The following is a 20,089-nucleotide window of genomic DNA, read 5'->3' on the forward strand; positions in this document are numbered from 1 at the left end:
GTACCCCAGAACAACATTCAACCTCTCCCCTTCAGGGCATGCCTAACTACTCTTAGTTTTGGAGTGAGAGGTATACCAGGAATAGTCAACACCATCTGGTAAAAACAGAGACAAACTTCCTCTCCTTAAATCTGTAGTCACAACGAGAAGAGCCAAGTCTGTCTACCTGTGCCACTAGCAATAACCATTACCTAATAATTACCACTTCAAAGGGGAGAAAAAATGTTAAATTGCTGGTTCATTACTATATATTCATTAGGGTTTCTTTTGTTGGTTTAAATTATCTTGGCAAATAAAAGTTATATCTAGTCTAAAAAGACAACATGATGAGATGTCATTTCTTCAAAGTAAGAAAAGTGATTTTTTGGGCTATGTGAAAACAAACAAACAAACAAACAAAACAGAGACATTCTCTGCCTGTTCTATTTAAAACAATTTCTACAGAAGCTGCTATTTCAAGGCTTCTGTAGTAACAACAATAAACTATGCTAAAGAAAAGGATACCAACATAATATACGGTATTTCTTGTGAGGCTATTTAGCCCATCAAAAAGACAAGGAGTTTAGCCAAATTCTAGCAAATTTAGCTAGCGAATTCATACAGATGTTTCATTATAAAGCAGGATTAAAATCTAAATGCTCTTCAATCCCATGGTCTAATAGAAAAGGCTGGAAAGCTATCTGTGGACAAAACACAGTAGACCTGTTCCTTTTGCATTCCTCTTTGCCTGCATGGATTAGGTTTAGGGAGAAAACCTACACTGACCACCCCTAAGCACTAAGCATTCCTGAAAGGACATTACATGTCCCTCACAAATCGTTCAGCTAGAGGAAAAAAACTGTGACTTAGTTCCAAACGAGTTTAAAACAGAAATGTATCTGTTGTATCCTACCTTCCGTATTCTTGATAACCAAACCTGATATAAAATAACCTTTGATCAATCACTTACAACTTTTACTTGACTATGTTTTAAAAAGCCAAGGTGCTACATAAAAGGAAAGTCCACTTTGCTCTTGTGAACAAAAAGATCAACATCACATGCATGCCACGTATTAACAGCGTTAAAATACCTTGATCAAAAGTGTCATCCATTTCTTGGAATCGGACTCTTCTCTTTGTTTGCCTTTGCTGGACTTGAGCAATTGCTTTTCCTTCCCTGTCATCTCTTTTCTTCAGTATGGACACCAATCCTTCAGCTGGGGCAATCTATCAGGAAAGATGATCAAAATCATTTGACAATGATTGGCACAATGTGAGAAATCCAAGCATGAGATCTATGTAACTAAAGCTTTAAGGAGTAAATGAGATAAAGAGATAAATGGTTTCCACCCCACAGTTCTTAAACATTACAGCATTTGTGAAAACCCCTTATTGAATGCATCCATTTCTTAGCATGCAGGATAGCTTCAGCATCGTTCTGCTGTTTAGTAGCTGAGTAAGATGACAATTGGTGCCTTTAAATGCTATCAAAGTTAAAATGCATAGTTTGGATTATACTGAGTATTCATTGCACCAGCTCCTTTCTAAACTCACATTATTAAATCACATGGGTTGGGACAGTGGTGAGAAGGGTTCTAGTCAAAAACACAATCATCAAGGACAGGAAGAGGTCAATGACACTGCTGCTGCCTCTCCAAAGACATAATCCTACAGAGACTATAAAAATACTTACTGCAAGATTAATTTTTCAGTGTTGTGATTGGTTGCCTAGGGGAGACAACAAGCTAGAGTGGCGACAAAAAAAAAAAAAAAAAAAAAAAAAAAGAGAAAACACCAGGGGCAAAAGAAATCTTCATGCTTCCGGATAGATGACAGCTCCACAGTGTAATAAGCTCTCAGAATTAAGTCGAAGTTCAAAAATCCTTCCCTGCCAGCTGGTCACCCAAACAACAGTGATACGTTCAACAAGTCACTTTCCTTTCCTGTATCATTTGACTTAGCTGCAATAGTATACACTTTTCTTCCTACAAAGCCATGTTAGGATGTTAGACCAACCAGCAGCTTGTAATTTCTTATTGACCACAGAAAAAAAAGTAGGAGAAATATGAGGAGCAGAATGCGTAATGGGGAAGTAAGAATGCTGTCATGAAATGGTGCTGTGCCAAATGGATGGGGACTAATTAGCATAGGTCTTTGACTATTGAAACAGATCACAACAGTTTCAATTTTCCCCAGAAAAATTTTCATTAGTTAAAAAACACACACACACAAAAAATCTTTGTAAAATTATCTCCATCAAGAAAATATTTTTTCCTAATTACATATCAGAAAATGTTTTTGCTTTTTATGGCAAATTTACCACGCACCTAGGTCCTCCCATTCAAAAGCACCGACCAGTTTTCTGAAGTCACAGAAAAGAGAGAAAACACCCGGAGGTGAAAAGAGTATAAAGTAGGGGACAACATTCATACAAACAAAGGTACCCAGAACAGGTATAGCACTTTACACATTACATTCAACTGTACCATTTACCTTTAATTTCTGCCAAACATGGATGCAATTTCACAAAAGAAAAGATCTTCAATAAAGTGGTACTTGGGTGAGAAGGATGCAGGAACATTGTACGTCTTCATTTATACACATTGAAAATGGATGCAACTGTATTTGTAGGATACATTACTTGGATGTATTATACCAAAAACAAAGCTAAAATTGCCAAACAGTATATATGTGAAGCAGCTGTAGATAGGAAGAGTCACCTGATTAAACCGTGCACCTGGCTTCCTTCTCTACTATACACTAACAGTAGCACTCAGTGGAATTAAGTGCAAGGCTCACTGCTTGTGGGCTTTTAAATTCTCTCCTCTTTAAAGCAGCTGGCATATTTCTTTCATTACTTTAACAAGAATTCTAGCTGTTTGAAGTAGTTACAAATACAACAGCCTAAGCAATGAAGAAAATATATGGATGATACTAAGGTTTGACACAAGTATTATCTACGTATTACCTAAGAAACACAGATACAAGCAAATCCTGTTCCTTAGTTCTGTAGTCACCATGCTCTTTTTTTAATCTTGAGATCATCTTTACCTGAAAAAGTCTTATCCATTTCTTCATAGATTTGAGTAGCCCCTTCTAAAACCTGTCTTGTAGATCAGCAATAACCTTTGTTAAACTGAAAGGTAATCTGTATAAATTTGTGCTACAGATAAGAACACATCACATTTGCAACTGATTTTGCAGCTCATCTGAGACATGACCCCAAATAACTATAATTTTCACAAAAACACTAAATGAAAAACAGATTACTTTCCAGACAACAACACAGTTGCAGACAACTGTCTGCCAACCACCCCATGATCTAACTAAATTAGAAGACCATGCATAAAAGCTCATCTATATTGCAACTATAAGAGCTGCAGAAAACGAGAAAACAAGTGACTTTGTAACTTAGGGTCCTAAACCTGCTCATACTACAAGCTTATGTAATGCATCAATGCATGCTATAATCAGAGATGGTGCACTGCACACAGACAATGGAGAGCACAATCCAATAGGCACTGCACCAACTATGTCATTTGGCATTTGCAACATTTCAACCGGTAAATGTGGCAATTAAATTTGCATTTCTCCACTCTGGCACTATTTTATACCCCTCAATTGTTGCCCTCAGCCCTCAACAACTCACAGAGCTGGCCACTGTGGATGTATGCCTACAGCATAATAAAATTTTCCCCAAAACATAGCTGAGAAGACAAAACTGATCACTGACACGCTTTCCTTTTGATATTCACTTTCCCTTTTGATTATCCACTTAAGAGCTTGAATGGTTTATTTAATAAAACAAGGCAAGAAAGTACTTAGAAAGTAGTGAAAATGTGGAGGTGGTGGGAAGAAATTGTTTAAGTCGGTGTGGGGGGGCACAAACCAAGTGGCAACAACAGCCTGCAAGCTTCTCATCACATCACACAAGCACACTGGGGTTAAGTGTCTACTGGTGATGTTAAATTAGCCTTGCAGAGCTGCCACGAGAATTTATCAGGCCAGCCAGAAAATAAATACTTAGGCTTCCATATTGTGACAAGGGAGGGGGATTGTGTAGGCGTGTATTAATTTGACTCATTTATTTGGGAGGGCGAGATGACATTATGTCCTTTAAAAGAGTGGATTATTTTAAGCTTCTACGTACGGCATCGCTTTTGTAAAGAGGATCAATGGATCGTCCCGAGCCACCCACACAGCAGGCGAGCTGTTGCTGGCTACGCCTGCTCAAGCGGCTGGGACTGCTCGTGTCAGGAACATCACCTGGGGCAGGCAGGGCCCTGTTAGTGCTGTCCTTTCGGCCGCACATGGCAGTCCTTCATGCGAGTGAGAGGCTTCCTTTTGTCTCTTGGCTCCTGCCGTCTGAATGACCGTGTCACAAGCTCCGTCCCCTGCAAGCTTAAAAGCAGAGGGCTATGCCTGACAGGATTACCTGGAAATGTGTTTCAGCGATTAGTTATGTAAAAGGCTTGTGCAGGGAAGTCTTGCTACAACGAGGTTCGCTTACTTTCACTGTCAGCAGACATGACTGTTGCAGGATTACTTCTAAATGCAACGGACCTAACTGATGCAGCACAGGTTTCTCTACTCTAAACACCTTCTTTTGCTTAAAAAGGGTGAGCAAGGTCTTTTGATTTTGCAGTATAACCAGCATCTAACGTTACTCTCCTGGCCCAGCAAATGCCAACAGATCAGATTTTTAAGGCTCTCCGACCAAAGTATCTTCTTGGTATGACATGCATCCGTACCTGGAATATTCCATGCCTGTCTTGGAATCAAGGTTTTCCTTTTGCTCTGCAAAGCACCTGCAGAGCTACGCCTCCTACTCAGGGTACACTTTATTATTAAAATGCAAACGCTAATACAAACGTATGGAATTCTGCATAAAGCAACTTTTACACCTTTTTTCCTACCGTGTTCTCAACAGCAGCTGAAAATTATCTAACACACACATTTTAATTTTCTTATTTTCGGTCATTGATATGTTATTACTGAACTTCAGATTTTCATGTGAGAATAGAGACCCTCTCGCTACAGACAAAATCTCCTTCCATTTAAACAACTATAAACAGTATTTTTTCTTCACCCTCTTTTAGAAAGATTTCAAAGCAATATACAAGTAGATTACATTAGATCCATCTCCCATAAATTAAATAGCCATGGAAAGTGGTAGGACAGAAACTTTACAGCCATGCAAGACTAGAAGTATTCCATCCCTGTGTTTGAGGCAGGAGGAATTTAACAAAGCAGAAAACATTATTTAAATTGGAGTTTAACTAGGGAACTGTGGTTAATACAGCTAACCACAAGTCAAGCCTCTCCTTGACTTGAACCACCAGAGGAAAATGTAGGCCTGCAGCAGGCTGCACAGCCAACGGCTCCGTGTTACGTAAAAGAGCTACATAAAGGACACAATTGAAACATGGGACTTTTTCTTAATTCTAAGCTAAATAATTAATAAAAGATGCCGTAGGACTTTCTGTGTAACGGAACTTACTCAGCTCTGCTGGCCTTTTGTAACAACCACCCAGAAACTGCAAATGGCATGCAGGTGTACGGTGGCACTTTGACCAGCAGTCAGCAAGGAAAGCAGCAGCGACTACTGATTTACTCAAACGCCCCCCATTATTTTAGCTCTTCTCTTTTTTTACCAGTAGTAACAAAAAGTGATTCCTCTTTACACAGAAAAGTTTTAAACATTTTTTTTTAATAAGGTTTAACATACTGGCTGCAAAATAAGCAAGTAAATAAATAAATCTCTGAATAAATCCCCTGCCTCTTCTCCTTGTTTAAAACAGCTTTGCTGGTAAACTTCAAAAAGCTTCCTACATCATGCTTATTTTCTCTAACTAGGATATACATACTTCTATAAACATGGCAGACAAAACTACAGAAGTAAGGCCCTGCACTTTGAACTCTTCCACAAAACAGATTACACTTGCCTCTTGAAATCAGTCACAGCATGCAGAAGTAAATAAACCCCCCCAAAGCTGGAGGCACAGCAAGCTTGGGATCTAGGAAGTGAAGTTCACTCTATGAAGTATTTTGGTATAAATGTAGAGAACTACTCAAGGAGGAGTTTTGTTTGTATATTCTTCTGTGGGATTTATTCCTTATTCAGTGATGTGGCAGAGGCCTGCATTTTATTTCTAGCAATACCAGGCTCTTAAAGCAGTCACGCACAGCCGTACGACAAACTGACAAAAGGCCTAAACTATAAGAAGCAGACGAAACCCCTTACTAATAAAATACATACGGTGCAGGAACATAATAATACATTAGCTATATGAATAATCTGACTTTGAAAATGAGCTAACTAATCAGATTCAGTGTTCATACCACAACTAAACTCTAACCATTTTTCTGTTAATGTGCTTACCAGACAAGCGTTGGGGCTCCATTAAACTGAACTAAATACCTCCTGCAGAAACGTAATTCTCACAAACTCAAAACTACAGGACCCAAGCTGTACAAGAGGACAGGGGATCTCAACAAGGCACTGTCTCCACACATCATTTCTGGAGACTTCATTTCTGCAATCAAATCGGCTGCTAGTCAGTACGTACTCAGTAGTGTTTTTTAAAGTCTTGGTGTACAAAAAATGCCATCTAGAAGCCACTACTTTATGCTGTGGTAAGGAGTCTCACTACTTTTCATTTCTGAAAGAAATGGCAAATTACCATTTGAAATTGAGAGAAACATCAAGATTTTATTCATTTCCCTAATCATCTTGAAGAAAAAGCTGTATTTCATATGGCAAAATGCACATTACGTTACTGAAGTTACAATCTGACTGCTGATACGTCATTTCATTCACACCGAAATGACAGCAAAGAGATCTAAGAAGAGGTTACGCACTTGTGAAATCTATACACTTGTGGAATCTGTTGCTCCCAGCTGCTAATTGTGCTCAAAAGCTCTTTGCTAGCTTTATGAATGTAGCTTCTATGTAAGGACAGTGATTCTCCATCATTTGCACATTGCTGTGTATGGTTTATACTAGTGAAGAAATATGCAGTGTAAGTCCAATATGTAAAATACTATTTCCGTTTTTGTAGTTATTTAATGCCAGAGTCAGAATTTAGGTTTTCAGTCTTTAATTATTGTACACAGTAGCTGGAAAGCAAGTGACATAAAAGAATTAGAGAACTATGTGAGGTGACTGCTCAATAAGGGGCCAAAAATCCCTTCCTACCTGTAAATACATACACAATACTTATCCTTCCCCATTTGCAATAAATTATTATTACACCTATACTGAAGAATATCTGTCCTATTATATGATTTTTGTACCTAGGTTATTTCAAAACAGTCTTTACTCCTACCCTCTGTTCTAACATGTTCATTATAACTTTGTAAATACTTTTTTATCACAGAGAAATTTTATGACAGTCGACTTAATTTGCCCTTTTTAAAAAAATTGTCACTGTGGTACTTTTCATGTAAGGATTTGTTGATGTTACACATGTGACTACCAATGGGTTTTCTAGGTGTTTCTTTCACAACTATTGTATGAAAATATTGTAATCTACTAGATGGCCACAGCCTGAACAATGGAAATTCAAGGGTGGAAAAGGAAGAAAAGAAAGAAATGTTATGGCTCGATGCAAAGATCAGTCTGCTTGTCATCAGTGGAATCTTACTTCAGCACCAAAACAAAACCACTTAAAGTAAATGGTGGTGATTTCTCAGAGGTCCCAAACCCTCTGGTGCCTTTCAGAGAAGCTGTAGGTGCTCACCACTTCTGAAATGCAACCCCTAGGGTAATGACAGGTGATAAGATTAACTGGAATAACAACATATAAATGTATAATCAAGCAACACAGGCTGCTGTGCCTGTATTGTAACTCACTCTGCTGCACCTAGTGATTTCAGGTATTGTAAAACACCTCAGAGGCTGCCTATCATGAATTTTAATCAGTGTTGAAATGAACCCTTCTTTGCTTCTCCCTGATTTATCCCCCCTGCCTCACACAGAAATCAAGCCTCTTGCTAAGAAAGACTGGAAAAGACTCCCACCAGTGCCAGCCAACATTATGCCTTATATGGCAGGGAAAAATGCTGTGCAAAGGCTCAAGGTACTTTTTACCTCTCCAGAGACTCCTCTCTCTATCAGAGTACTGGCAGTCCTAGCAGTGGGACAGCAAACTAGAAATGACACTAGATTCTCTGTAAAGCATCGCTGTCATCAATTGCTGGGCCAATCAATACAAGCATTACTTCCCTAACAGTATCAATATGCTGCTTCCTATCCAATCCTCTAAAAGGCAAATGGTACAACATACCAATTTTAAAATAGCTGCTGTAGGGTTAATTTACGATTTTTCTACATGAAACAGAACAGTTCTCTTTTGTGGCTCATAATGCTGAACTTCCATTGGGCTCAAAAGAAATCTCATCCTGAGGGATGGTATTTAAATTGCTCTTTTGCTATACATCTACATGGGCTTAGCACAGAACATCAATAAAATAATATTTTTTGAAACCAGTGAACATAAGCCTATTGATTTAGTGCAAGAGTTTGATAACATAATGAACATGTATGTGGGTTCCCACACGTACACATCACATGTTGTGAAGAGTTCATTTACAGCTACTGCTGGATCCAAAAAAGCTGAAGTAAAACCAGCTTTGTGTATACGTGGCCCTCAGTCACAGGATGCGGTATGCTTCCTGACGTCCCACAGGAAGACAAGGTGTTTTAGGGGTGATCAGGATGCCTGGTGCTGGAAGGGAGACAAAGCTGTTTAGGTCTCCGTTTCCAGCATGGACATTTTGCCAAAGATGTAACAACATCAGCATGGATCTCTGGTATTTAGTTTCCTGCTTGGCTGGAGTCCCTGAGCGATCGCAGGTTCTTGGTCTCCATGCATTAGCTTCTGATCTATAGAGAAGTACTGTTACTTTATTGCTAAGGGATGCTGTATTGTTAAATGCATTAAAAATAGAGACAAACTAACACAATACCATCTTACAAGTCCACCCCTTCCGGCATCTGAAATCACATCATTTCACAATAATCTCATTTTTACATTTAAAAGGAAAAGCTTTTGAGGTCCCACAGTTGCAAATGTACCAAAACCAGTAGACAAATAAAGCAAACAAGTAATCATACACTTTGTGAACAAGTCCTGAAGCAATAAAACTGTATTTCAGAAGAGCATTTCAGCTTAGGTAGCACTCATCCTTGTTGGGACCTATCAGAAGTGCTAAATAAAGGGGGGTTAAGACTTAGAACTTTTTCCTTACTTTTGGTTGAATGACAAAACTGCCTGTGCTCGGCAAAAACTGCCTATGCTTGGCAAAATAGGAAGCCCATACATGCACATACAGAGTTTACTATGTATGAAGTTCTTCTCACATATAAGGAGTAGGAAAGAAAATCAAATTTCATTCTGTGAATAGAAACAAACCATATGATACATCACTGGTATTGTGTAGATCTCTTAAATAAAATCATAATTTAATAGGAATTGCCAGCCTATGTAAAAAAAAACAAATGAGTTCACACTCATATGTAAAGATCAATATGGTTTTAAAGGCACAGAGCAGCACTTTGCAAGAAGGACACAAAGAGATAAAAGGGAACTTTTTTCTGAATTAAAACAAGTAAATAAATGTAGATTTCTTTTCAGATTAAAAAAAAATGACAAGTATTTAACGCACTTTGAAGTTGGCAATGACTAAAATATTTTAACTAAGGTAACATAGAAGGTTTTATAGGATTCACAGTATTTACCTCTGCAATCTCTATCCTTCTTGCAAGTTCATCAAGAGAAGAAAAGCTGTCATCTAGTGATAAAGCTTCCAGTGAGTTGTAAGATGCTCGTTCAGGTGAAATATCTGGAACAGTGTCAAAATCCTCTTGGTTTGCTAAGCTTGCAAATGATTCTTCAGAGTCTATTATGTTACCATTTAAAAGTCTGAGAAGAAAATCTTCTTGTTCTTCATTTTTTACCTTCTCCTCCTGTCCTGCTGCTCTCTGCATTTCCTTGCATACTCGTGAAAGGGCAGTACTCTCATGTTCAGACACTTTATGACTTCCAGAGCACACGTTCGATGCAGTTCTGTCCTGGGGAGATTTTTCATCATCGTCATTGGGCTGTTTCTGTTGCTGGTTTAAATCACTATTTCCGAGCTGGCCACTAGCAATTGCTGAAGATCTAGCAACATGTTTTGATCTGAGAAGATTCTTATCAGCTTGTACATCTTTATCAGTAGAAACCGAATCAGTAGGCATATAATCAGCATCTGTTAAAACCACAGCATCTACCATTGGCCCAGGAGAGATTTTCACTCCAGGCTCCCCAGCTGTCTCTTTTATTTTTTCTGCATCCTTAGAGAGCTGCCTTTCTCTCAGCTGCAAACTGTTATCTTTACCGGCATCCCCTGATGATAAACAGCCCGAAGAAGGCCAGCCCACTGTCCCTGTGGACTGGGTGTGTGGCTCCAATGTTGATTCAGCACTGCAGTGCTGCTCCTCCATGTGGTCCTTTCCTGCTGCTACGGAAAGGCTTGCTGTCTCGGTCTGTCTCTCAGTTTTGTTTTCACCTGGAGGATGAGTGCTCAGCTGTTTATCTTCTTTCTTTGGTCCAATGCCAGGACAAGTTTCAGTACCTAAGCACAACAGGAAAACAGTTCCAGTGTTTTTAAATGATTTAAAGCCCCAGCAGAGGAGAGAGAGAATATATTATGATTTGATAACATTGGAAGCTAATGCTTTAAAACGTGCTCCCATATCGGGAGGTACTTATGCTCCAGGGAGAGTGAAAGCATTGTTAGTCTCAAGTAGTCTGAAAAGCTGACTCCTGATTTAACACAGTGTTTACACACATTCTTGCAGGCTAAGCACATGATACTGTACCCTCCTGAAGAGAAACAGACTTACTCTCATGCTTCAAGCAAAATATGTATGTAAGTGTCCTGAACAGCTACATTCCTTCTAAAGCATATTTTATATGACTACACATTATGGAGGCCTGAAGTACAGATACATGCACTTAACAATTAAAAAAAACAACAAACTGTATTTTCATGCTGGTGTATCTATATCACGAGATCTCTGTATTTGCTTTAAAAGAACTGAAATTATACTAATTTAATACATTTTAAATTAAATTATTTTAAGTGGGTAACTAGCTCCTTTAGTTAACTCTAAATTAAAAATCAAATTATGATATTTTACATAGCAGACTGCATAAAAAATTACTTTTTGGAATTGAAAGTTAGTTTACATATTAAAAATGCAATTGGATTCATTTTATTTCTGTATTCATATTTACAATGCAAAGAGAAACAGATTTTTCTGATCTGAAATGTCAGAGAGAATGGAGAGGAATTCTGTGTAGTTTGTGAATTCACCTACTATTGACATGAGCTACTAATGAAAGAGTAGACAGCCTAAATTGCCAATAAAATTAGGAGACATTAACCATTATGAGAAGCTCAAAGCCAAATCTTGCCCTTAAGGCTTATGAAGAGAGTAAAGGAGTATTCAGCATTAGAATACCAAAGCAAACTAACTATAACAAAAACTTTATTTTTGTTCCATAACTTTAATAAAAACTAAGTTAAGACTATGCTACAGTAGGACTACTGTTACAGTAATAGTAATAACTGCTAACAACAGATTCATACCTCTAGAAAACGCTTGTTTGCATTTTTTGGGTCACAGCCAAAAGCAGAAAGATCTCATGAATATATTAACAAAGAGATCAAACACTGCCCTGATTAACTGTACACATTCTGACAAGATGGACTGAAGATATTATCATATCTCTATGACAATCTTATCCTCCCTCACCTGTTAAAACACTTTAAATCTGAACAATTTCCTTCACTTGTTACATGAAACAGGGTCACATTCTTTTGTCTTTTAGGAAATATTCACATTATTTCAGTTTATGGCACAATTTTATTAAATTCTAAACTATCTATCTCCATAGTGAAGTACAAGGCGGCATAGAAAAGTTAGGCTTGGGAATTGAAGAATATCCAACCATCTCAAAATGCAGACAAAAAGAACATTAATGGTTGAGAGGGTATGAGGAATCTAACTTATGAATGAAGAACGGGCATGAGACAGGGACTTTCTGAAAACTAGATACAGATGTAGTAGATAGCCCAAGGGATTTGTAACATGATATCGAGCCCTTCACATATAGGTCATGAGTTCAAACACAGCCTGGATTACTGGGAAAAGATTTTGTTACCATCTGTCAATTTCCCCCAGTGGATATGTCCACATTACAACAGGCATCTTTGTTGGTAGCCCCAACTGCAATATCAAAGATTAAATGGGAACGGAAATTAAATCAAATTCTTTACCAAGAGAGACGGCCCTCGAGCTCATGCTTCTATTCCTAAGAAAGTAATAAATGATCCCAGCACTGTTACCTGTCTGCAGAGGTACAGGAACTGAGATGTAACAATCACCATTACATCACACATCAAATTTTCAGCAGCCTTCAGTATTTTCTCTACACCTACTTCAAAACACCTGATTTAGACAACTCATGCCCACTATATACTCAGGGCAAGTTAAGACAAACACTTGGAATTACATTACAGAAGATGCTTTTTCCTACCAAGTTAAATGAAGATGTACCCACCAAGGTGGTAGCAATTTTTATCTGTTGGAGATGTAACAAAGTGTCTACAGAAAATCTTCTAGCAGCAAAGCACTTAGAGCAATTTAAGATTACCCCCGCCCCCCCCCCCAAATAGTTACTATTAAATTGCCACTTGCTTTGTTCTTCACAGAAACCTGTAGTCATTTCATTCTGTTCCCATAAGGCAGTCTAGCAGGGAGTGCTGAGAATGTGATGGCATTCCTCCAGTGGATAATTCACACTTCCCTAGTCTTTGTCCCTGTTTCCATTTAAAAACAAATCCTCTATGACTTAAATGAAAACAGGGTATAAGAAGTTTCTCAACACCTTGAAAATAGGGTTATATGTACAGACCGCAAATTTATGCAAAGTGTTTTATTAAATTCATCGTTTCACTAGAGAGTATTTCATAGAACACATGAACATGATTATCTTTAATTTACACTACAGTTTTCAGTTAGAAACCAAATAAATTAATGGCTATAGTATGCATCAATTCTCATCTTTTAATACACACACATAGCTTTAGGGGCCCGATCTTTCTGTCAGTAGAATCAAAAATAAAATCTGCCAGGGAGGAAAGTGCAATAGAACACGAATTCGCATGAAGGACAATCTTCAAACTACTTGTGCGTTTCCTTTTACCATCATCCTCTAAGTCACACTTTTGCTACCAGCAGCTGAGTTCAGTAGTTCTCCCTTTCATGTTGGCAGATATATTTCTATGCAGGATGTTGGAGGGAAGAAAAAAAAAAAAAGGGTTCTTTCTGATGTAGGAAAAAACGTGACAAAAGCAGAAGATGAGCATTGTATGTTCACAGTGAGGAGGCCCATGCATTTGGGCTCATGCCGAACAGGTTAGTTGGTTAGTGTAAATATTAGAAACTGTATAGTTCTGATAGTATAGGATTCCACTGGGGTTCAAAGAAAATTATGAATCAGCCCCACGTGTATATATTACTTCTAGTCCTTATCAAGGGAGCACTGTATCATTTACCCACAGCTTGGATATCTTTTGTCCAGCACTGAGCAACGAAAACAAGTCCAGTGTTATGGATTATCTTTGTCCATCTTCTGTATTAGCTCATACCAGTGCCCTCCCTGCCCAAATCCTAACTTTGACAAAAACATTCAGCCCTATGCTGCTGACACATCGACACTGTGAGGGGCACTAGTAGCTGAGTGACCACTGCTTTTATTAAAAGACGAGCTGCCTTAACAGATCGAGAGATCTGTCAGGGTCAGGAGTCATTGCTTCCTCAAGAATGTACTAATTTGTGAAAAGCATCTCTTGTAAATCTTAAGCATTTAATCTTGAGTTAGGCTTGAAATACCCCTATCTTTGTATTTAAAAAGTATTCAACAATGCTGGAAAATTCTCAGCAGAACAGCTTTATAATGGAATACAGAATTTTATTAATTTACAAACACTTCACAGGAACCCAACGGTGATATTTTGACAGGATTTACATTATCAGAAAGACACACAAAAAAACCATTTGCACCATTAATTACTTTCACATTAATTTTAATATGTCTAGATGTTGTATTTTAACATTTACAAAAAATGTTACTTAATTCAGAATTTTCAAAAAGTCAGAATTTCTGCTCTCCAGAAAGTTTTTGCTCCCACTTGGAATAAAAACGATGTAATTATAGGTACCTTCTGCTTTTTTTTTCAAACCATCCAAAACCATAAGGGCATTCAGTTCTTTTGATCTGCTTTCTGAGCTGTCGAGCACATATGCTCCACATTTTCAACGTTTTGTTTTTAGTTAGGTTGCTAAGACAGAGAAGGATCAGTATAGTTAGTGGTCATGGTAAAGAAAGGATGAAGATGACGGAAGTCCACACTCCTAGAGAATTATCATTTTGCTATTCTATATTTTCGTTAACTCCAAGTTCTGAACGCCCTGGCTGATATGCACTTGTTGGATAGCTTAGGTTGAAGGGGACCTCTGGAGGTCACCTAGGCCAACCCTCACCTCATGAGAAATTGTCTGTTTTTGAGGAAAGGTCCTCAAGTTTAGGCCACTTTGGGCAACTAGAGTGCAGCATAAAGAGAACATTTTTGCTCAAAGAGAGAAAGATAAAACACAGCCTAGTAGCCTAATGATGCTGTTTCCCTCTCTGACTCCATTTTAACAATTCATTACATTGCAAATGTTTCATAAGAACCCAATGATTCTAACATATTTCTCAAATAAAGCAGCTGCTCCCCAAGGCAGGAGGATGAAAATGACATAAAAGTGCATACAAAAAAAAAAAAAAATTAACAGAACTATAGTTTTCTCTTTAAGAAACCCAAAAGGCTCCTCAATTTTCTGTGCTGTTACAGAAGCATGTAGCCCCAAATCAGTGCAGCACGTGTAATTAAAATAGTTAATAATACTTTTAAGCATACTAAATGGCCACTATTTGGAATATATACCATGAGGTGAGTGTACACTCACCGTGTATTTTTACACATCTAGTTTTACACGATTTTGTACCTTATGGAGGCTGCTGTAAACACAGGCTCTCATGCTCATTTAAAAGAAGCTTTTTTGATGGAGGCTAGAATTACTATTACAATTCTGAGTATCACTAACTAATTAAAATTGCATAGCATGTCCATTGCAGAATTATTTTTGGAAAAAAATGCAAAAATGGATGAATCTGTGGAAATCCAATTGCAGCCTCAAACAAAATAGCTTCATAATTTTTATAGGAATATGTCATTACAGGACAATATTTCAAACAAATGCATGTACGCGTACATACATATACACACATACCTGATTTAAAAGCAGCAGCTTCTCTTTTCTTTGAATCCTCTGATCCCTTTAACTGGAGCAAGCAACCACTTTCCCATGTAATTTCTGCAGCTACTGGCTGTAAAATATGATAGCATTTTGTGTCATTTTTGAACTGGAATACTGTGACTTTTTGAGACATTCAAGCTTCAAATGGTTCTGTACTAAACTGGAAAAACTACGTCTAATAATATTAGTAGTATATTTATTAGCAGTGTTTGGCAAAGCAAAATTCACATAAATGGCTCCTTACCTTATTTTTAGGTGCCTGTGGCCTGCAGCAATAAAGAAAAAAAGAATACATTAAACTACTCAGCGACAACATTCTTCATAAAAAATGTCACTGAAATCCTATTAGCCGTCTCTCTGCTCTAATATTAGCACAAAACTTTTCTAACATTGAAACTGCATCAGTATGCTAAGACAGTTTCAAACACAGATCTGTACCATATGTAAATATAATCAAAAGACCAGTTAGCCCAAACATTGCCCCACCTATTCAAGAAAGCAGTTAAAAGATAAGTTACTGCAGCATATCAAGTGATCTAAATTCCTGTACAACTTTTTGCTAAAAGAGAACACTGCCAACTTTCAAAATCACATAAGGACACAGGATCTAATAACATTAAAAATACTGATTGCTATAACAGAGGTTGAGGAAGGGAAAAAAAAAAACACCACCTTACTTGCCTCTCCTTAGACTGTTTACACTGGGACATATTTTCTGGCTATTGTAAGATAGAACAGCTCCCACTGACTCCACAGGGATTCGCAGGTGAGTCAGCATTGCTAATAGTGTGGACTTTGCAAGCTGTGTAAACATTCATGCACGATGTGTACCTTGCATTCAACTAAAAAAGCAAAATGCTCATATTTTCCAAGACCCTGACTTAAACTATTATTTTAATTTCAAAATAAATTGAGCATAAAGCTTAGAAAAAATATGAAACAATATATTAAATAGACTTTTGCATAGAGAGTTCTGGAAAAGTACTAATATTATATACAGAGAACTAATCATGGCAAATGAACAGAATCCTCAATTTTTTTATCAACTTGCAGGGTTCTTTGGAACCAGGAATGATTTTACATAACTGAGTTTTTACATGTAAAAGTGAGGCTGCACATAAGAATCAGAAGGAGAAAGCAAAGTTATTCTCAACAAGGTGAGAATTCAGTGCCTAGGGAGGTGCTGCTGGTTGTGGCATATAAATTGTAATAGTCTTGAATCCTAATCTTCATGTGAGCTTGCAAGGTCACTTATGTGAAATGTAGCTTGAGGAACCCTGCAGGCACACAGACTGGAATCTTGCAGCAGCAGTAGGCTCTGGGAGTAAACTTGCAGCAGCAGCAGGCTCTGGGGGTAAACTTGCAGCTAAGGTGTCAGAGCTGCCTCTACCTTCCGTGGAAACGCAGGCTTATGCTTTCTGGGGATTCCCCCCAGATGCATTCAGACTACAACAAACAACCTCAGCCTGGGCTGATGCCTGGGTGTTCTCCAACTTCTGTATTGTCACCCAGGGAAAAAAATGTGGAAGTTACATCATACTCTGTGAACAACAGGAACATTTTTGCTTTTGTTACATCCAGACTGACTAAAGCAAAGTAAATATATTTGAAAAAAATTATCTTTCCCTATCTGATTGAGAACATCTTTTGGTCAATCATTTTTCAGTGGTAACTAGTATCCTTTTTTCACCAGTTCTTCAAAAGGCCTATCAGGTAAGACATTCACCCGTGAAATAACAGATCTCTATTTAAAAACAGTGATTAGAACAATAGGTATAGGCACAAGCACCATCATCAGGTCTGCAGTCTGTCTCTTCCTAAATTAACATTTCTCGGTTTTTACTTTGGCTGAAAATACAAACTAACTCAAAACTCCATTTTTGGCAAAGTAATGATTTGCTGAAAACAATTCAGATCTAGTCCCTATACATTCCTACAATCATATGAGAACACTGAAAACTGATGGTAACTGAAACATGCCAATTGCATATCAGGAACAGCAAGCACTTGATTAGCAAATTCACTGAAGTCAATGGGATACAGATTTTACTTGACTTTTTTGGGATTGACATTTTTTAAAACACCCATAGTAGTAAGTATACAACAGCTGAACTAGCATATTAGTACTGTAAAAGTAGTAATATTTTCTTGTACTTACTGTTGATGCGAAGAACAAACTTTAGTAAGCTTTTCCAGCTCTTCACTACTCAGTTCTTTAGCTGAATTCCTCAGTGTTCTAACTGGGCTAGAAACTGCTGTTTTCCATTTTCTTTCTAAATTAAACCAAAATATTTTTATGCAAAGTACTACAGAAGTTATATTTACTTAACATAAAACATGCGTGCTAAATTAATTCATGGAGAAATATTAACAGCTCCTCTACATACACGCTACAATCTTGTTTCAGACTGTGTAAAAAGCATCATATTTCATCACAAGGTGCTTTATTTTCATATCATATTAATCAACCTTAAAACAGAAATAACCTCAAACAACTGTTGGCAAAATCTCAATTGACAGAATAAAGAATGATGAACTAACTATTGGCACTTTCTTCATTATATGTACAAGAAGGAATCCAAAGAAGGATTACTTTGCTCATAGCAAGTTAGAGAAATTCTGATATAAATTATACTTTTGCAGTTTAACAATTTTAAGCTGGAAAAATGCAAACTCTATTAATTAGAAAGATAAATCAAACAAACTCTTCCTTCTACTATATTAGTTTAGCCAGTACTTACCCCACTGTTCCTGTATGGAAGAAAGATTAGCAAGCAGCTGCTCGTGATACAATCGTTCAAGCTGAATGAACTTCATTGCCTTCTCATCTTAATGGAAGGTTAAAGAAGAAAGCACACATATACAAACATATTATGAATTATTTGTATTTGACACCGTATTTGAAAGGACATTATGTACCTGAAATTTGACATTATTGAATCAAAATGAATAATAGTTAGCATCTAGATTTCTATGCAAGGAAGAAAACAATAGCAGACATGAACACAGCAAATGAGAACCAAATAAGTTCCAAAAATGAAAACCCTATTCTCTTCAGCAGTTACGTATACCCATGTCTTGTGGCCAACAAGTTTTTCTAGAAAGAAATTAGCAAAATGTTACTATGCTGACAACTGTTGTCAGCAAATAAAATCTGTGGGAAATGAAATGCAAAACAATTACACAAACACTAGTATGCCTCTCTCAAGATACAATTATATGTCAATAAGCAGAATAAACTGAAAACACAGCTCCTTCTTACTGACCAGCTGGTGACAGTATTAAAAAAAAAAAAAAAAAAAAAAAAAGCTTTCCCATCTCAGACTCCACAAAGATACCTTCCCTCTTTCGAGCAACTGCATTTAACACTGTTGGACAGCTGAAACACCTTTTTTCTTTTTTCTGAAGATTCTCTTTAGTTTTCTTCTACGTGAAGAACTCCTTCCCCTCCCCTCAACGTTATCAACGTATTCAGAAAGGTATAGTGATCGCTTTCTAATTCACAAAAGTTTAGGACAATTCTAGTTCCATCAGTCCTCAGTTGTTAGCTGTTTTGTTTAAAGCCATGTTTTGTCAGCTATTTCAAATTTAGTTCTACAGTACAATGAGGATAGTAGTAGTCTGAATGAGGTTCATAGTAATATAGAAGAAAAATCCATTATTCATTCTAATTAAAATACTAAAGTAATTATTGTGAATACACCATCAGTACTTGTTTTTTTTTTTGTTAGCCTTATGCAACACACATATAGCATGGCTTATAAGTGACACTATTAATGGAAGGAATATTCACTGCCTTCAAGATATCTGTTATTAGAAACAGAATTACAGATCAGAGAGAGAGCCTTAGAGATCACAGCAGCAAACCCTAAATTATAGTTAAATATCCAGTTCTACACTGGATGAATTAAAATGCCCATCATGGATAATTAATACTATGCAACATGATGAAGTAAGTTCGTTATTAACCTCAGGAAGTTGATGGCTGCAAGTACAGAAGGGATGTCCTTCAGAAATATGTATTATATTGTGATGTTGAATTCCACACATCAGGTGTATATTGCATTTTAAATTTACTGTATTTTTCCATGCAGAACTGTAATTTTTCTACAGTTTTTTTCTATTTTTCTACGTTCCATTATAAATATATATATATTTTTCTGATGGATGTTCTCTAGTGATGGGTAGTGATGCATATTTTATATAGCATATTTCTTTTAAAACGTTATTACGGTAGTTTCTCTGTTTTTGTACTCCAGCCTAATATATTTTGGCTAAATTTCAAGAATACCTTTCCGAGCTTCTTTTGCTTTGTTATTTAATCATTATAATTGCCCGGTTGCTTGATTTTGTTTGTTTTTACAAAGGTAACAAATTACACAAGAAAGAAATAATCTGTATGCACAGATTTTTTTGAATTTATGATGCACCTTAGTGAATCATATATACCTTAAGGGCTTACCACTTGCCTCTTCTTTTTAGAGTCTGAACATTTTCCTTCAAAAGGGAACAGAGAAAAATCCAGTACATGTTTTCTGAAAATATCATTTCACTTTAAGGTTTAATATTATTACTCTCTCCCAGAATTACTGAAATATATCAGAGTAATTATTAGCAGTTAACTATTAAAACTTGATCAAACTTGTTAGCATTATCTATGAAGAAATCAAAGTAACCTTAGCTGTTCCCAGA

At 37.1% G+C, this 20,089-nt stretch overlaps 1 protein-coding gene across 3 annotated transcripts in view; it reads right to left on the reverse strand.

Annotated features, from left to right (window-relative positions):
- CNST (consortin, connexin sorting protein) overlaps positions 1 to 20,089 on the reverse strand; it is a 55,314-nt gene that overhangs the window by 7,407 nt on the left and 27,818 nt on the right. For all 3 annotated transcript variants that reach the window (XM_035321616.1, XM_035321615.1, XM_035321617.1), the window contains 6 exons: positions 18,139 to 18,225; positions 17,556 to 17,670; positions 15,642 to 15,663; positions 15,371 to 15,467; positions 9,722 to 10,599; positions 1,071 to 1,206 (listed from right to left, as the gene is read on the reverse strand). In XM_035321616.1, coding sequence (XP_035177507.1) covers positions 1,071 to 1,206; positions 9,722 to 10,599; positions 15,371 to 15,467; positions 15,642 to 15,663; positions 17,556 to 17,670; positions 18,139 to 18,225 — 1,335 coding nt within the window. The remainder of the gene's footprint in view (positions 1 to 1,070; positions 1,207 to 9,721; positions 10,600 to 15,370; positions 15,468 to 15,641; positions 15,664 to 17,555; positions 17,671 to 18,138; positions 18,226 to 20,089) is intronic.

Source organism: Oxyura jamaicensis, chromosome 3 (assembly GCF_011077185.1).
Source record: "Oxyura jamaicensis isolate SHBP4307 breed ruddy duck chromosome 3, BPBGC_Ojam_1.0, whole genome shotgun sequence".
NCBI classification, from domain to species: Eukaryota; Metazoa; Chordata; class Aves; order Anseriformes; family Anatidae; genus Oxyura; species Oxyura jamaicensis.